The 16,393-nt window shown below is 42.8% G+C and overlaps 1 protein-coding gene across 2 annotated transcripts; it reads left to right on the top strand.

The window, feature by feature from the left end:
• Positions 1 to 3,428: 3,428 nt before the first annotated feature.
• Positions 3,429 to 6,655, top strand: LOC138384255 (calcitonin gene-related peptide 2-like). 2 transcript variants are annotated; one of them, XM_069469631.1, is made up of 3 exons: positions 3,429 to 3,514; positions 4,281 to 4,415; positions 6,493 to 6,655. In XM_069469631.1, exons 1-3 carry the CDS (start codon positions 3,429 to 3,431, stop codon positions 6,653 to 6,655), a joined length of 384 nt encoding a protein of 127 aa, XP_069325732.1. The 2 variants fall into 2 exon arrangements, with proteins under 2 accessions (XP_069325732.1, XP_069325731.1); XM_069469630.1 differs by having other exon boundaries at positions 4,281 to 4,419; positions 6,497 to 6,655.
• The last annotated feature ends 9,738 nt before the right edge of the window (positions 6,656 to 16,393 follow it).

The raw sequence follows: 16,393 nt of genomic DNA, 5'->3' as shown, positions 1-16,393 counted from the left end.
GAGTTATGAAATAAGACAGTACAATCAAGGGCCAAATAGTCAAATGACTATTTTTAAATCAGCAATTTTCTTAACAATTTTTGTTATATCCTAGTGTTTAGTCCTAAAATAGGAGAAGTTCCAGGGATAGTGGGACGAAACCTAAGCCATTAGGGAAGGGGAAGTTCTAAACTTGCTTCCACTCACTCAGTAAAGGGGGATAGGCTCACAGAAGAATGACTTTGCATTTCGTACCCCGAGACCTCAGTCTTTAGAAAGAACCCTAGAGAAAGCCCTCACCTCCCTGCCTCACTCCTGGAAATTTCTATATGGGAATCGCCTCTGCTGTGCCAAATCAAATGGGAGCACGAACAGTTTGGGCTCCTAATAGCGGAATACAAGCGGCATTCCGTTCATAACTGGGTCCGGATTTTCTGCTGGCTACTTGTGAAATCACCTGGTGAATTTGCCAGAATGAGTTAATTTTCATTCATCTAACATTGGCAAAACGCCTACTAGTGTGCCTGGCATGGTACTAATCCTCCAAGAAAAGGGCTTTTATTTATCCCCCCCTAACTTTGGCCTGAAGCAAAACGCCAGGCACTTCCTACAATCCCCAGCGCCTGAGCGCAGGAAGGAGTTAATCTCCATCCCTCCCTTTCCGGAGAGGGGAAGCTTTGAAGTTTGAAATTTCTCAAGGCTACACTAGCGCCCTCTGGGTAGAGAGTCTGGTGAGCGCCCCACAGCACCAGCCTCAGGTTTGTAACCGCCAAAGGTTTCATGGTGAGGAATTGGTATCTGTTCTCAAGGTTGAAGGCACACACGACACCCAGGGGCAGAGTTTCCAGCCCACGGAGTGGCATGGCCGCTTTCCTAAACATTTTGCGGTCACCATTGCGTGAGTGAAAGCCATGAGTTCTGTTCTTAGGAAAATGCACATCGCAGACACATATTTATCACCGATTTCAGGAGATTCCTAAGTTAGCAACCTCTGGTCTTAGAAAAGGAAGTCATTTCTGCAGAAGTATTTGGTAATTGAGCGCAAATACGCTTCTGCAACAGCATCAGTGGCAGGGGACCGCTCACCGCTCACCACTTAGTGCCCGCACTGGGGCCTTCGCAACTGGGCACCGAAAAAGCAGGCTAGGGCTCCAACTTAAACCACGGGAAAGCCCGAAGCTAAGGACGGGGTCTCAGCAGTGGGTGTCTGCCTCGGGGCTCCAGCGCTCACTGTGCCACGACTGGCCATCCTGCACCCTGCCCAGAGCTCAGCTCCCGGTTCCCGCTCTGTGCTTGGAGCAAAGGGGCAGCTGTGCAAATGATCTGGGCATGCGGACTGAATGAGAGGTGATGGATGGCAGAGTAGCTGGGGAGGGCCTGAAGTTTGGATGGAGGTTGGGAAGCAGCTGTCTCTTGCACCTGGCTCCTCAGGCCCAGCTGGGCATTGGCCCCCTCCTCAAGGTGTAACAGATCTGAACAGCACCCTGGAACCCCTCAACCTGAGCGCAGTCCGGTGAGGTGGAGATTCGGTATTGAAGGAGATTTTACAGAATCCCCTATGTGGACCAGGAAACACTGCTAGATCCCTACCTAGCTGGGGGCCAGGCACTGAGATACTTCTCAAAACCTTTCTTCAAGATGGGACTATGGTCCCCATTTCAAAGATGGGTACATTGAGGCACAGAGAAGTTAGTCGCCCATGATCAAACAGTCTGGAATTGGCACTACTGGAATTGAGCTCAGGGCTAACAAAGTTCTTGCTCCCAGGTCCATCTCCTGCCCTGGCCCACGGTGGTTGATAACCAGCTGCTGGGATCAGGCAGCCTGTTTGGTCCTGGAATCCACCCTGCAGCACATTAACCCTTCAATGCTCACTTGGGCAAGGGTCTAGGGTCAGATCTGGGGGAGCCAGGAGTCGCTACAATCCTGGACCCTGCCCTCCAAGCCTCACAGCTAGGGGTGGAGTGGGGCACAGGTTCAAAACCCAGTGGGACTGGAGGTGAAATCTCCTGTGACCTCAAACTGCACTCAAATTCCTGCTCACATTAAGGGCATTTCTCCTTGTTCCCCCACCATCCCCCCCACACACTTCCATTAATGATCTCAATGCAAATACAAGTCAGGCCACCTGACTGGATCCTCCAGGTTCTGGAAGCATGGGGGTAATCTGGCTGGGGCACGGGACCCCTCTCCCATTGGATGCTTGGCGCTCAGGGATCCCTCCCAACCCACAGCAGGGAAATAAGAGCAGCCACTGGCTCTGGGAGACAACAGAGCCTCTGCCCAGACCAAGAGTCCTGCTGCTTCCACAGGACTCTCCTGAACCACAACACTGCTGCTGCTGTCCCTGCTCCAAGTCACTGTCCACTAGGAGAGCCCTGAGAGTCCTGCTCAGGTGTGTCATTCTAATTCTCTCTCCCCTCCCTCTCTCCCTCCCTCTCTACATTAGTCTCTCTTAGTTTCTCTCTCTGCCACTCTCCGTCTCTGTCCACTTCTGTCTCAATCTCTTCTAGTCTCTGTTACTCAGCAACTCATACCAGGCTTCTGCCCCAGGAAGGAGTGGACAGTCTCCTTCTGTTCCGGGAGCTCCTTGCTCCACTCTTCCTCCACGGATTCACACTCCAGTCTCTCTCTCTTCTCCTGCACACAAGCTTAGGCCAATATCCACACTGGGGGGTCACAGGCACCATGCAGGGAGCAGAACTCAGGAGTTGCTTTCCACAGACAGTGCATCCGGGAATCGCGTCTGGAGCCTACCGGTCCCTGGGTATTTGGTTCAGAACCTGGGCCAGCGCGAATGGGTGGCAAATGGGCACAACGACCCAGGGGCAGGCAGCCCTAAACTGCAAGCCCCAGTCGCCTGGTCTGGGAGCACAGAGAGAAGTCTGGGATCCCAACTTAAGACTCTATTAAGCTTGGTTCTTGCAGGGGACTGAGTTGCCAGAGGGCAGAGCAGCTGAGCACTAAAATTTGTTCTTCTGTTTCTCAGAGATTCCCAAGGAGAGATATTCCCTCTCTACATACCCCTTCTCTCCCCCACCCAGGTGTGTGCAATAGGCCTGAGGAGGACAGCTCTGGGTTTCCTTATGAGAGCAGCTGATGTGATAGGGAGAAACCAGAGTGTCCTCCACAGAGACCTGGCTAAGGGGTGTGTGTGTGTGTGTGTGTGTGGCTTTGGGATAGGACTGAGACCTCCCCACCCAGCTGTCCCACTAGGAACGCTGCTCCAGCTTTGCCAGACTACATGCTACAGGCCCACCAGACCTTCCAGCAGTCCACTTTGCTGATGAGGAAATAAAGATGAAGAGAAATGTAATGACCAGTCTGAAGCCATAAAACCAGGGAGATAGGGGCAGGGCAGAAACAGGACAAGAGTCCACATATGTGGGTTCACAGAACTTTGAACTGGTGCAGGCAGTGACATCATTCTTCCCTTGCAGAGGGGCATCATGGGCTTCCAGAAGTTCTCCCTCTGCCTGGCTCTCAGCACCTTGGTCCTGTACCAGGTGGGCAGCCTCCATGCAGTGCCATTCCGGTAAGACAGCCGAAAGCCAGGAGCACACTTCCCTCTCACTGCCCCTTGGATCAAACAATTCCTTGCATCCTAGTTTTGGTGTGCTGTGCTGAATGCTTAAAATCTAGGGCAGGGGTGGCGGGGAGAGTTGAGGGGCAGGAGCAGGTATGTATGTATGTATACACATATATAAATTTTTCTGATATAAAGGTGCATAGCACACAATTTCTAAATAGTAATAAAGTAGACAATATTCTTTACTGTAAATTTCATATAGCCCATTGAGTCTTAAAAATGCCTTCATTGCTTTTCACCAAACTTGTATCTGTAGCTGAACTAATTTATCCCATTCAGCCCTGACTTCAGAAATGAATTGCACCCTAATCTACTAACTAGTTTACCAATAAATTTGGTGTTATTAAATCTAATATGTGATCTGTTAATCTATTTGACACCCACATACAAATTTATTACACTGAAACCTTTTCAGAATTTCATCATTTAATTTTTAATAATGGTTTCACTTAACACTCAGCTTGCAAGATTCCTGAAAATTTAAGCATCAACTTTCATGAGCCTGTTATGAACTGGCTCTAGCACACCACTGCTTGGAGACCACACCAGTGCCTGGCTCTTGTTGAGGACACTGACCTCCTGCCCTGTCACTGGGAGTTGGGTTGGCCACCTCCTCAAAGGAGGAGGCAAGGACCAGGAAGCCTGGCTGCATATCCTGGGGAGAGGGTGGGCAGGAGCTAACAGCCTGCATTGAGTTTGCTTTTCTCCCCAGGTCCACCCTGGAGAGCATCCCAGACCTGGCTAAGTTGAGTGAGGAGCAACTGCGCCACCTGCTGGCTGCACTGGCGCAGGACTATGTGCAGATGAAGGCCGGTAATCCGGACCAGGTGCTGGACACAGAGGGCTCCAGATAAGGCTCCCCAGACCACCCAGCACAGGGCCTTCTCTCCTCCTCACACTCAGGAAGGCCTCGCCCAGGTAGGAGAGAACACACTGGTCAGGGTCCAGCAGGCTGTGGTTGTCCACCAGGACCTGGGGCCCAGCCGTTCTCAGGTCCCATGGGAGTCAGAGGTCCTGGTACGGCTGGAAGGACTGTGATTAGACACATTAAAAAACTCCATTTCTGAAAGCTTTCAGGAAATGAAATGGGGAGATGTGGAATGGCTCACTGCAGGAATTGCCCTTGCAGTACTGGGGAGACCTCCTAGCATCACATGAGTTAAGACTGGTAAGGATGAAGTGGATAGACCTGGTGTATCTCAGGAGATTTTAGAAACTTGGCTCCACCTTGTTTATCTGCAGATGACATTCGTTCATATCTGCAAGGAGCCTACATCTCACATTTGCAAGGTGAAGGCGAAGCCCTTGCAGGGGGTGGGGACAAGTAGAGCAGTGTCGGAGGTAGGTCTGGGTCTCTGGATGTGCAACATCCATGGAGATATACATGTTGTCACCAAGCCAGGGTGGGTACTTTTCTGCAGGGCCCCTCCCTGTGCTGCCTGAGCCTGAGCAGAGGCCAGCCTGACCCCAGCCCCGACTGGGCAGAGGCATGTGTTGCACCTTTATCCACCCCAAAAACCCCTCTGCCGAGCATGTAGGACAGAACACCATGTGGAATGCCAGGAAAGGTCACCCACACCCAGCCCATCCCCACACTGCCCTGGCTCACTGAACCTCTGAGCTCTCCTGATGGAGGATGTGAGAGCTGCCCACCAGCCTGGTCCAATCTTCTGAGTGACTATCCACGGGTCAGCCCCTGGTACATGGTAATGTTTGGCATGTCTTTTCCCTGCAGCCTGGACAGTGCCAGATCTAAGGGGTGCGGTAAAACGAGTGCTTGCTTGCAGGACAAGTACATGCAGGACAACAAGTATATGCAGGACAACAAGTATATGCAGGACAAGTACATGCAAGACAACAACAAGTTTAACATGTTCCCCCAAACTGCCACTGGGGCTGGAGGACCTGGCAAGAAATGGGATATGGACAGTAACTTCGAGAGAGACCAACACCCTCATTTTGGCATACCCCAGCAGGGCCACTAAATTCCTCCTCCTCCTTTCTAATTTCCTTTCTGGCTTCCTTCCTCTAGCTTGATGCATGTGGTTCCTCTCTGGTTGCTCTTTGGGCTGTTATCAGTGGCTTTCCTTGTGGCAGAGGATGTCTAGAACCTCAGGTGGGAAGAGAAAGAGCAGGACTCGCAGGCTGAGAGACAATCAGCCAGGAAGAGATCAGAGAACAAGGGCAGCCCAGAGTCCCCCAAGGATTTCATAGCAGAGCTTCTATATCCTACTTACGAACGGGCTATTCATTTGGGAAATAAAGCTATTATTCTAAAAAGATCCGAGTTGTGGTGGTCATTGCTCTAGCCCATGACACAGGCTTCATGGTGTCTAGGACCTCTACCTAGAAGTAGCCTTAACCCTATGGTAGCAGGACACAGAGTATATTGTGGATTGTCCCTGTGACCGAGCTCAAGCAGCAAGAACAGGGGTGCTAACAACCAGGTAAGCACCTCTGGGACTGGATGCTGCAAACTCCACTCTGCTCCTCTTCCAGGTAAGACTGGGGAACTTTTATTTTCCTAAGAGGGGGTATTTGGTGTCAGTGACTGGGGTATGGATTCTACAGTTCTTGTGAATGGGGTTGGGCATGGTGCCATAATTCACTGTGGTCTCAAAAAGCTTGGTTAATTTTTAGTCTATTTATACAGCAAATATTGGACATTACAGCTCTTTCTTCAGTGGCCAGGCACCCAGAGTCACCTTTGGGTTTTCTGATGCCCTGGGGGAATGTCTATGGGGAGTGATGATAGCATTTTCCCTAATGGCCTTTTGACTTTCTGCTCGGATAATTGTGTTTGGGAGAAACACTTAAGGTTAATTGGTGCCTCTCAGAGTCTCAACTTTACCATGATGGTCCCATGGGGCAGGTTCCTCACCTAGCCTCTCACTCACAGATCTTTATTTCTTCATCCTGAAAATCAGCATCACCACCCAGAATAGAGCCTGCAACACTGCCACCTGTGTGACTCATCACCTGGCAAGCTTGCTGAGCAGATCAGGGGGTGTGGTGAAGAGCAACTTCATGCCCACCAATGTGGGTTGTAAAGCCTTTGGCCAGTGTCGCAGGGACCTGCAGGCCTGAGCAGGTAAATGCCTCCAAGAAGGTGACCACCTTTGTACTATGGGATGGGAGCACGGATGACAGAGTATTGCATGGCTGTAGTTTATGCTCTGAGCACTGTTGGACCCATATGGTTGAGAAAAATCCACAGGGGAAAGTACCCACACCAGTATCTGGAGAGAGGACACTGAGATCCAATAGCTTAAAGTCTAAAATTTGGATTCTCTCTATTTTCCTGTCTCTCCTTGTAACACTGAGATCATTAGACCAGGAAATATAGATGCTGTTCATTTCAAACACTGTTCTTTACTATTGTAATTGTGATTATTCTAGCACTTGAGTTTGAAAAATACTGACAGTATCCTTTTAGAATATACATTACAAAGTCGTGGACCCCTGAATTAAGAGCATAGACTTGAGTTCAAAAACTGTTTGCCCTCTTCCAGCTATATGAATATGGACCAGTTACTTAACTCTCTCTGAGCCTCAGTTTCCCTATCAGTACATTGAGAGGTACAAAAGTACCCACCTCCTAGTATTAATATAAAGAGCAAATGAGATAATAGATATCAAGAGTCTGACAATTAACCAGTAACTAAACTCTAGCTGTTGTTTTCTTTTCCTCCTAGTTCTCAGTGAAGCCAAACTCTACATCTTTTAATGTATAATGAAAGCAATTTGTAGGAGAGGCTCCATGGAAGACATACATATTTGCATCCTTCTTGATATTGAAAACTATCTTCCTTGTCTTCAAGGAACTGAAGCTAAGCACAGAATAAGCCCATTCCAGTTACCTGTTTTATATCTTTTCCATATTTGATTCTTGTATCTGATAAATATGACAGCATGTCTCATTGGCTTATCTGGTAGCAAATCTGGGCCATCCTGTTAAATTGGCAGCTCTGTTAAACCTCAGGGGGACATGAAATCACTGCCTCTTGGGAGCCTGGGGACATATGGTAATGCTGTGCCTTGATGGAACTATTTGTCTAACGAAATGTCAATGTTGTCGTTTATGAACTTCATCAAAATTAAAAATGTATTTTATCTAATTCATCATACTGTTGTAAAGAGCTCTTAGCTCCCATCTGGACAGTTCTCTGTTGCCTCCTGCAGGTGATCAGCTGCTGCACCTGAGATTTACCCTCCACCTTAGGGAGGAAGGAAGAGAGTGGAGAGAACCAGCCATCAGAAGTCAAACTAAAAGGGAAAGAGAAAGAGCAAGTCTAAAACCTCCTAACACGTTCGAGCACCTACTGTATTCCAGCACCCATGCTAGGTCTTCACACATTCACTACCTAGACACAGTAGAAGTACTAGATAAGAAAATGGACTCTGGAGCCAGATTACCTGGATTCTAAAGCCCAGCTTTATCATTTACAAGCTTATGACTTTGAAAAAACTCCTTAGCCTTCCCTGCTTTAGTTTCCTCATCTGTAAAATAGGGATAATAAGAGTATCTACCACATAGTATTATTGTGAGGATCAAAATTGTCAATCAACTATTTACAACAGTACCCAGCACATAGTCAGCACTAAATAAATATGAATATTTCACAATGATTCTGGCTAATGAGAGCCATTGTTGCATGTGTGGACACAGGATAGAATATAAAAACAGTTTGCACAAAATAATAATTTGGAAAACAGTTTGGTAGTTTCTTATAAAGTATAGACTTATTATGACACCAGCAGTCCCACTCCTAAGTATATGCTCGAGAGAACTGAAAACATATGTTAACATAAAAACTTACACATGAATGTTCATAGCTGCATTATTCATAATAGCAAAATACTGGAAACAGCTCAAATGAACATCATCTGATAAATGGATACACAAAATGTGATATACATAATAAAATATTGTTCAGCCATAAAAAGGAATGAAGTACTAATACATGCTACAATATGAATGAACCTTGAAAACATAATGGTAAGTGAAAGAAGCTAGACACAAAAGGCCAGGCACTACATAATTCCATTTATATGAAAGGTCCAGAATAGGCAATTCTATAGAGTCAGAAAGTAGATTAGTGGTCACCTAATAGAAAATCATGTTTATGCAAAAGATCTATATAAAATGTTTTGGCATCTTTATTTGTAATTGTCTCAACTTGAAAGCAACCAAGATTTACTTCAATAGGTAAGTCCATACAATGGAATACTATTCATCAATAAAAAGGAATGAGCTACTGATACAGGCAAGAATGTGAATGAATTATAAATGCATTTTGCTAAGCAAAAGAAGCCATACCCAAAAGACTATATATTGTATGATTCCATTTATGTGACATTAGGGATAAGGCAAAATTATAGAGACAGAAAAAAGAACAGTAGTTGCCATGGGTTGGGGAAGAGGGAAATGTTTAATAACAAAAGGATACACAAGAGAATTTTAGACTATTCTGTCACCTTGAGTGGCGAATAGATAGCTATGTACATACCAAAACCCATAAAACTATATATTACAAAGTGTGAACTTTAATGTAGGCAAGTTTTAATAAATCAGTTAGGGGCTGGGCACAGTGGCTTACATCTAAGCATTTTGGGAGGCTAAGTTGAGAAGATAGTTTGAGCCCAGGTGTCTAAGACCAGCCTGAGCAACATAGCAAGACCTCATCTCTACAAAAAAAAAAAAAAATTAATTAGCCAAGCATAGTGGTTCATGCCAGTAGTAGCAGCTACTCAGGAGGCTCAGGCAGGAGGATCACTTGAGCCCAGGAATTTGAGGTTGCGGTGAGCTATGATGATGCCACTGCACTCCAGCCTGGAAGACAGAACAAGACTCTGTCTCAAAAAATAAAAATTAAAAAATAGAAAATCAACTAGGATGTTGGAGGACCCCAGACAGAACACAGACAGTGAAAAATGAATCTAATTATATTACAAGTGAATGACATAAGCTCACTGAAGTGGGTGAGGGAAAGAGGAACTGACCTGAATAACTTTGGAAATGTTAAGGCTAAAGACAAAAATAGTTATACATAAATATTGTAACACTGTACTCTAACTTGTGTTTGTTTCTCACAGGGGTATAGGTTAACAATTCTGAGAATGCTTTATGGTCGAACAAATAACCCAATAAATGGTAAATAATGGTAGCTAGGTTTCTCACTCTCAGAGAAAGAAGTTACAAATAAATAAGTGGAGAAGGCTAGAATTACTCCTGTGCTTCTGGATTAGAGTTGGAGATATAAGTGTTTTATTATGTTTGGTTTAGTTCAGTTTAAGGTATACAAGGGCTGTCCGGAAAGTATCCAACCATGGTTAATAGGTAGTTTTCATATTACATGGCTGGATACTTTTTAGACAGCCCTCATATATAGATAGATAAATACAAATATAATTACCCATTTGTGTGCATGTTCGAGTCAACATACATACATATATTCCCTGACTTGTGTGCTGAGAAGATCTGCAAACAGTGATACCCCAAGAGCAACAAGCACACATCATTATCCAATAATAGAAACCATGCTCTTGGAGAAATAGCCAATTTGAGGGCTGGGGCACAGAAAATACAGCATAAGCCTGGAGTGTCTTGTAGTACCAGAAAGTAAGGAAATACTCAGGAAAAGGGAGGCATGTCAGAAGGACACTAGAGTTAAACTAAAAAAGCTCTCCTAATGGCCAAAGTTAGGTCAATTTGAACAGCAAAATAAGTAGTATTAGATTATAATCTACATTATAAAACAAATAAATCCACACTGACATAAAGAAATGATTTAATAAATAAAGAAAGGGAGAGAAGAGACAAATATTCCTTACAGAAGAATTCCAAATAATATATATGAATACTACCCCCTCCAGGAGATGAAGCTTAATGCCCCTCCCCCTTTTGTGTGGGCTCAACTGAATGACTCACTCCAAAGAACACAATAGGAAAAGGGGAAAATAATAACTTTATAGTGGAAAGACCCAGCATATACCACCTTTGGCAAGATCAAGGTTAACATCACCAGTGATGAATCATGTTGATAGCATGTACCCCAATATGATCTGATAAGAAGTGTACCTTGCTTCTGTGATAGTTTTCCCAAAACTCCAAAACCCCATTCTAAACCTGAGACTAATCCAAACTGAGGAACATTCTACAAAATGTCTGACCAGAACTCTTTAAAACTCTCGAGATCACCAAAAAAAAAGATATACACATACAGGATGTTACCATTATGTCAAAAAGTTGCTTCATGCTCCTTTCCATCAAAACCTGCCCCAATCTCTGCCCCCGTTGCCAGAGGTAACTACTATTTTTAATTTTTAAAATCATAGTGTACTTGAGCCAATTCCAGAACTCCATCTAAATGGAATCATACAATATGAATCCTTTCACTCAGCATAATGTTTTTGAGATTCATCCATGTTGTTTCATGTACCAGCAGGTTTTCCTCCCTCTTTTTATTGCTGAGTAGTATTCCATCACATGAATATACCACAGTTATTTACTAATTCTCTTGTCGATGGAAACCTGGGTTGTGTCCAATTTTTGGCTTTTCTGAATTAAGCTGCTGTGAATTTCAGAGATGTTTTATTTTGCATTTTTTATTATGAGAAAGGCTGTTCATTTTCATCATGTTAGTTTACCCACTGTAATTGCTCTTTAATGAATTAGATATTTACTCATGGCCTTTGTTTAATAATTTCTTGGAATTTCAAAGGTTTTTTTTAACACATTTTTAAGAGTTCTTTTTAATAGTAAAGGTATTATCTCCATAACTATCTTACTTGTAGTTTGGTATTTGGCTATTTTCATAACTTTTATTTGGGTAATAGAGGCCAATTCTCAAAATGTAATTATAAAATATTTATCATATATTCTAAAATAATCTGAGATGATTAATTATATGTAATTAAACAAATTGTTGCTCTCTTTGGAAATTTAATACCACTACTGCCAGAATACACACACACACACACACACACACACTGTCATGCAAAACTTCACAGAGACAAAAATGGGTGTTTTAAATTTGATTTTAAATTTACATGTAACTTCTAGGCTATTACTGGATTCATAGCTGATAGCATATTATGAAGTTCTGAAATTGAGTATAATGAAAAATGCATTTTTTCAAATTTTTCCTTTGCCCTAAAATAATAGTTACTGTAAACCTATATATATTTCACAGCTAGGTTAAAATACTGCTTTTGGATCAATCCATGTGTGAGCAAGACATTTTTTTTTAAGCATGGCCATTCCTCTATCTTGGCAGGGTGTAAAGATCTCTAATTAACTGGAGTGTTCCAAACTGTGCAGAGATTATGGTTTTCAAAGGAGAGAGCCAAAAGCCTGTATCAAAGAGCCTATTGAAAGAAAAAAAGAAAATAAAATGATTGCTAGCCTCCTGTGTTTTAGAATATTATCAGAGGGAACAATGACACTTATCTTTGGGGGGGGGTATCAAATCCAGGTAGCAGGGTATCCAGATGGGGATTCTGCTCAGTAATCTGGCAGTGACCTAATAATTCTACATTTCAGGAAATTATTTCAGACATAGAGAATCCTGCATGAAAGAAGATGTTCATTATAACACTATTTATATAGCTTTGCCACAAGCAAACACACGGAAATTTTGAAAGTTTGACTATAAACCCAGTTGTAAGATTACATTCTAAAGATATCGACACATAAATATAATGAAAAATGCCCAGATTAAAACTTGAAACCAAAAATGAGATACTTATGCTCTATAAACTATTAAATTTGCATTCAGTCATGATATGCCAAATTTGTTTAAATCTACAATCAACATTTATACAATTCCACCATAGGCTTTGTACTAATAATATATTGTAATAAAATATATTAGTCCACAGATTTCTCATATTTCTGCCATATTTGCTATGACACCTGGTTTTCTAGGACAATTAATGTGCTCACAAGAAAATATAGCAAGGTCTTTCTGCTTGGACCAGACTAATTTATAATGAAAGGCACAAGGACAATACATAAATTATCCAAAGATAGTATGTGGGAAAATTCCAGATTTACAGCAGAAAGATATGTATTTACCCACTTATTTCAGAGTAAATCACAGAAATTCCTAAATAATTAAATTGATTAAAGTAAAAAAGAAACAAATTTGCAACAGCAGAAAATTTCCCCATTTATTTTATTCTGTGTTGATAAATCTGCTTAAACAAATCAATCTATTTTGCTTAAATTGGAACTCAAAAATCTGCAAAATGATTTAGGTTGAATATTATCAAATCTCAGGTATACACTCACTCTCACACAGTTGAGGCAGCCTGAAAAAAAAAAAACAAAACTGAAAGAGCACAGCCCCAGAAGTCCACATGCTATGTTGTTCCTGCCACCAACTCAATGTGTGACCTTGAGCGAGTCATTTGTCCTCTTAGGCTGCAGTCCCCAATCCCTGGGTCACAGACTGGTACTGGTCTGTGGCCTGTTAGGAACCAGCTGCACAGCAGGAGGTGAGTGGCAGGTGAGCAAGTGAAGCTTCATCTGTATTAACAGCTGCTCCCCATTGCTCCCACCACTGCCTGAGCTCCGCCTCCTGTCAAATCAGCAGCAGCATTAGATTCTCATGGGAGTGCAAACCCTACCCTAAACTGCATATGTGAGGGATCTAGGTTGCATGCTCCTTATGAGAATTTAAGCCTGATGATCTGAGGTGGAGCTAAGGCAGTGATGCTAGCACTGGGGAGCAGCTGCAAATATAGATTATCATTAGCAGAGAGGTTTGCACAATAAAGATAATGCGCTCGAATCATCCTGAAACCATCCTCCACCCCATGATCCTTGGAAAAATTGTTTTCCATGAAACTGGTCCCTGGTGCCAAAAAGGTTGGGGACCACTGCTCTTAGGGCCTCAGCTTCCACATCTGTACAATGTAGCTTTTGGATTTAATGCTTCTTAATGTTCCTTCCAATTTTGAAATTCTATGAAGTTGCCATAAACATTGTGTCATGTTAACCCTACACTACTTTTCTATAATACAAGGTCATTCTATGCCTTCCGGAAGTATAGCTAAGAGGTGCAAGGTGTCATTGTGGTATGAGGCATAATCAGGAAATTACTGCTCTATCCCCCTGATAAAAGAAATGTACAATTCTCAGAAGACATAGGAAAAAGAGGTAAGGAGTACTATGCCCTTCAGACCAGTAGGGCTTATTCCTGCTTCTTTGAAACAGGCCTGCATTGTGTCTGGGCCCTTGTTTCTCTGAGAACAAGTTTTCTGTGGATGGCACCGTGTCTTACTGTAAACGAGAGCTTCCCAACATGGTTGCCTGAAGAATCCCCCTAGGGGAAAAACCCATCTTTTGTTACAGCCCACAAATTGGCTTCAAATACTCTTCCTAGAGGGTCTTCTAAGGAGGAGTCTTGACAGGGGAGACTATCCCAGGTAGATCCAGCCAATCATCCAGCATGGGTTTCAGGCCTATGCTCTGCTTAACCATGTATTAGGGTGTCGGGGTTCAGGAAAATAATAATACTGGATCCCGCCCTCCCAAAAGCTAGGGTCATTCTTATGAAATGATTAATGAAAAAGAGAAAGTACTGCAAGATCCATGCTGAGCTAAATGATAGGAAGTGTAAATGCTAGAGGGGCTCAGAGGCCAAGGCCATTTTGTGCCAGAGCATTTGGATAAGGCTCTCCAAGGAAGGTAGTCTGCAGCAGGTTTGAGGATAGGCAGAAAGTAGGAAGATAGGTATTCCTATAGGAAGTCTGACTGACCCTTCATCTCCTGCCGGCCCAGAAAATTCTCTAATCTCTATCTCATACTTAAAATGCTGGTCTCCAAACCCCCAGAGAAATAAACCTTCTGTACCACCAACTACCTGCAAATGTCCCTTCCGAAGACCAAAAGATATTTTCAAGATTATTGGAGAAAATGGGCTGAGTATGATGGTCCAAGATATAGTATCCAGATACAGGTTCAGGTTGTTTACTCGGAGAGGTGGAAAATCTCCACAAATGACATCAAATAATTTCCTAACTTATGTTCCACAATGACTAAAAAAATTTTTTTGGTTCAGAGGCAAAGTCCAGGTGACTCTCTTCTTGTGTCATCTGAGAACACTGACTCCTACAAAACCAGGGAGAGAAAGGCCAGGGGATCCTCGCTAAACTGGCAACCCACTGCTGTGAGGCCTCTTTCATCATCATTGTCAGGATATTAGGGCTCCCGAGGGACATTTTCTAGATAACTCAAGTTAATTCCTCAAGTGCTAGGAGTTTTTTTTCTGTTTTAGAAACTTAGCCAAATCTTTCAAAAATATACTACACACTTCTTTTGCATCCTTTTAAATTAGAATTTTCTTAAAGTAACTTTAATTTTCTTTGATGAGGATGTTCACTTACTGAGAACATAAATTAATATGTCCTGCTGTCCTACATGTCATGCCCTCAGGTTTTGCGATGCGTGGGATTGATATTCCCTACCCTACATGATCTCAGACTGCTGTGGTTTTTGGTTTCTTATGTCTATATTTTATAAATATTGTTTCCATTTTCATTATGAGTTTGTCTGATGTCATTTCTGGAATTGTTGTGTGGTTATCTCTAATAACAATTCAATCTATATTTACTTTGCTTCTTCAAATCTACTGTCTTCAGAAGCACAATATAAGAATATTTATGAAAATCATTTGCAAAAGTAAAAAGACTTCAAATTAGGCCTTAAGTATCTCTTGGTTCATAAATTCATAAAATTTATGAATTTTTAAAAGGATTTTGTTACTTTCCTTTCCCTTCCTACTTGGCACTCAATGTCACGTTTAAGGCCAGTTGCTAGGGAAGAATTTCAGTAAAACTTGCTGTGAACATGATCATGGGGAAGATAAGACCCTGGGTATAAAACTGGTTCTGTGCTCCAGACTACAATTACTGACCCTCAAGACTGATCACATTTCCTTTGTTATATATGCTTATAGGAACTTCTTTGCTTCAGAAAACATAAATTTTGTAATAAGAAATTTATTTGTGATTATTTGACTGATGTTTGTATCCCACAATAGACTGTAAACTCCAGACTGGTTTTTTTCACCATGATATCCTCAGCACCTAATCTAGTAGGTGCTCAATAATTTTGTAATGAATGACTGAAGGAACACATGGCAAGTCCAGAGCCTAGAATTCTGGTTCCACTGGTGTTGTCTTGTGTGAACTTGGACAGACATTAAACCTCCTCTGACTCTCAGTTACTATATTTGGAAGAGGGTCTACAACAAGATGGTCACTAAGTGTTCATCTACTTTTAGATTTCTATTTTAATTGAATATGAGAAAAGGAATACAAGATGTCAAGAATAGAATGTGGTCCAGGGGGGTGGTTGGCTGAGTATCCCTAGGACATGGCAGGAATGACTCCTGTTTCTGAGAAATGTGATTTCTCACTTCCATCTAGTGCTTGGAAAAACTGTGACGGAAAAGAAGTTTCTCATTGACATCCTCCTTTCCTTTTCCGCATGCTTTTCTTAAATCCCCACACCCACCACCATCATCATCACCATGCCACCACTTCTAACAAATCAGTGTCATCATGCTTCCCATTCTGTCCTGCCTCCAAATGTGGAAATTAATTCATTCACACGTAAGCACAGTTTTAGGAGTTTCCTATCACTGTACTCTCCTGCCACTAGGGTTTGCATTTTCCAACTCAGCCTGTTTTGGAGAATGTTTAACTCATATAAATTAATTTGTAAAGACTGAACTTCAGGCAACAGGGTGGGAAGGACTTTTTAAGTGACCAAAAGAGACTTTCATAAGGCTCCTCCTCAAATCCTACCCAGAG

Source organism: Eulemur rufifrons, chromosome 6, assembly GCF_041146395.1.
Source record: "Eulemur rufifrons isolate Redbay chromosome 6, OSU_ERuf_1, whole genome shotgun sequence".
NCBI lineage: Eukaryota > Metazoa > Chordata > Mammalia > Primates > Lemuridae > Eulemur > Eulemur rufifrons.
Note: the sequence above shows the minus strand (reverse complement) of the source record. Positions and strands in the feature narration are given on the sequence as shown.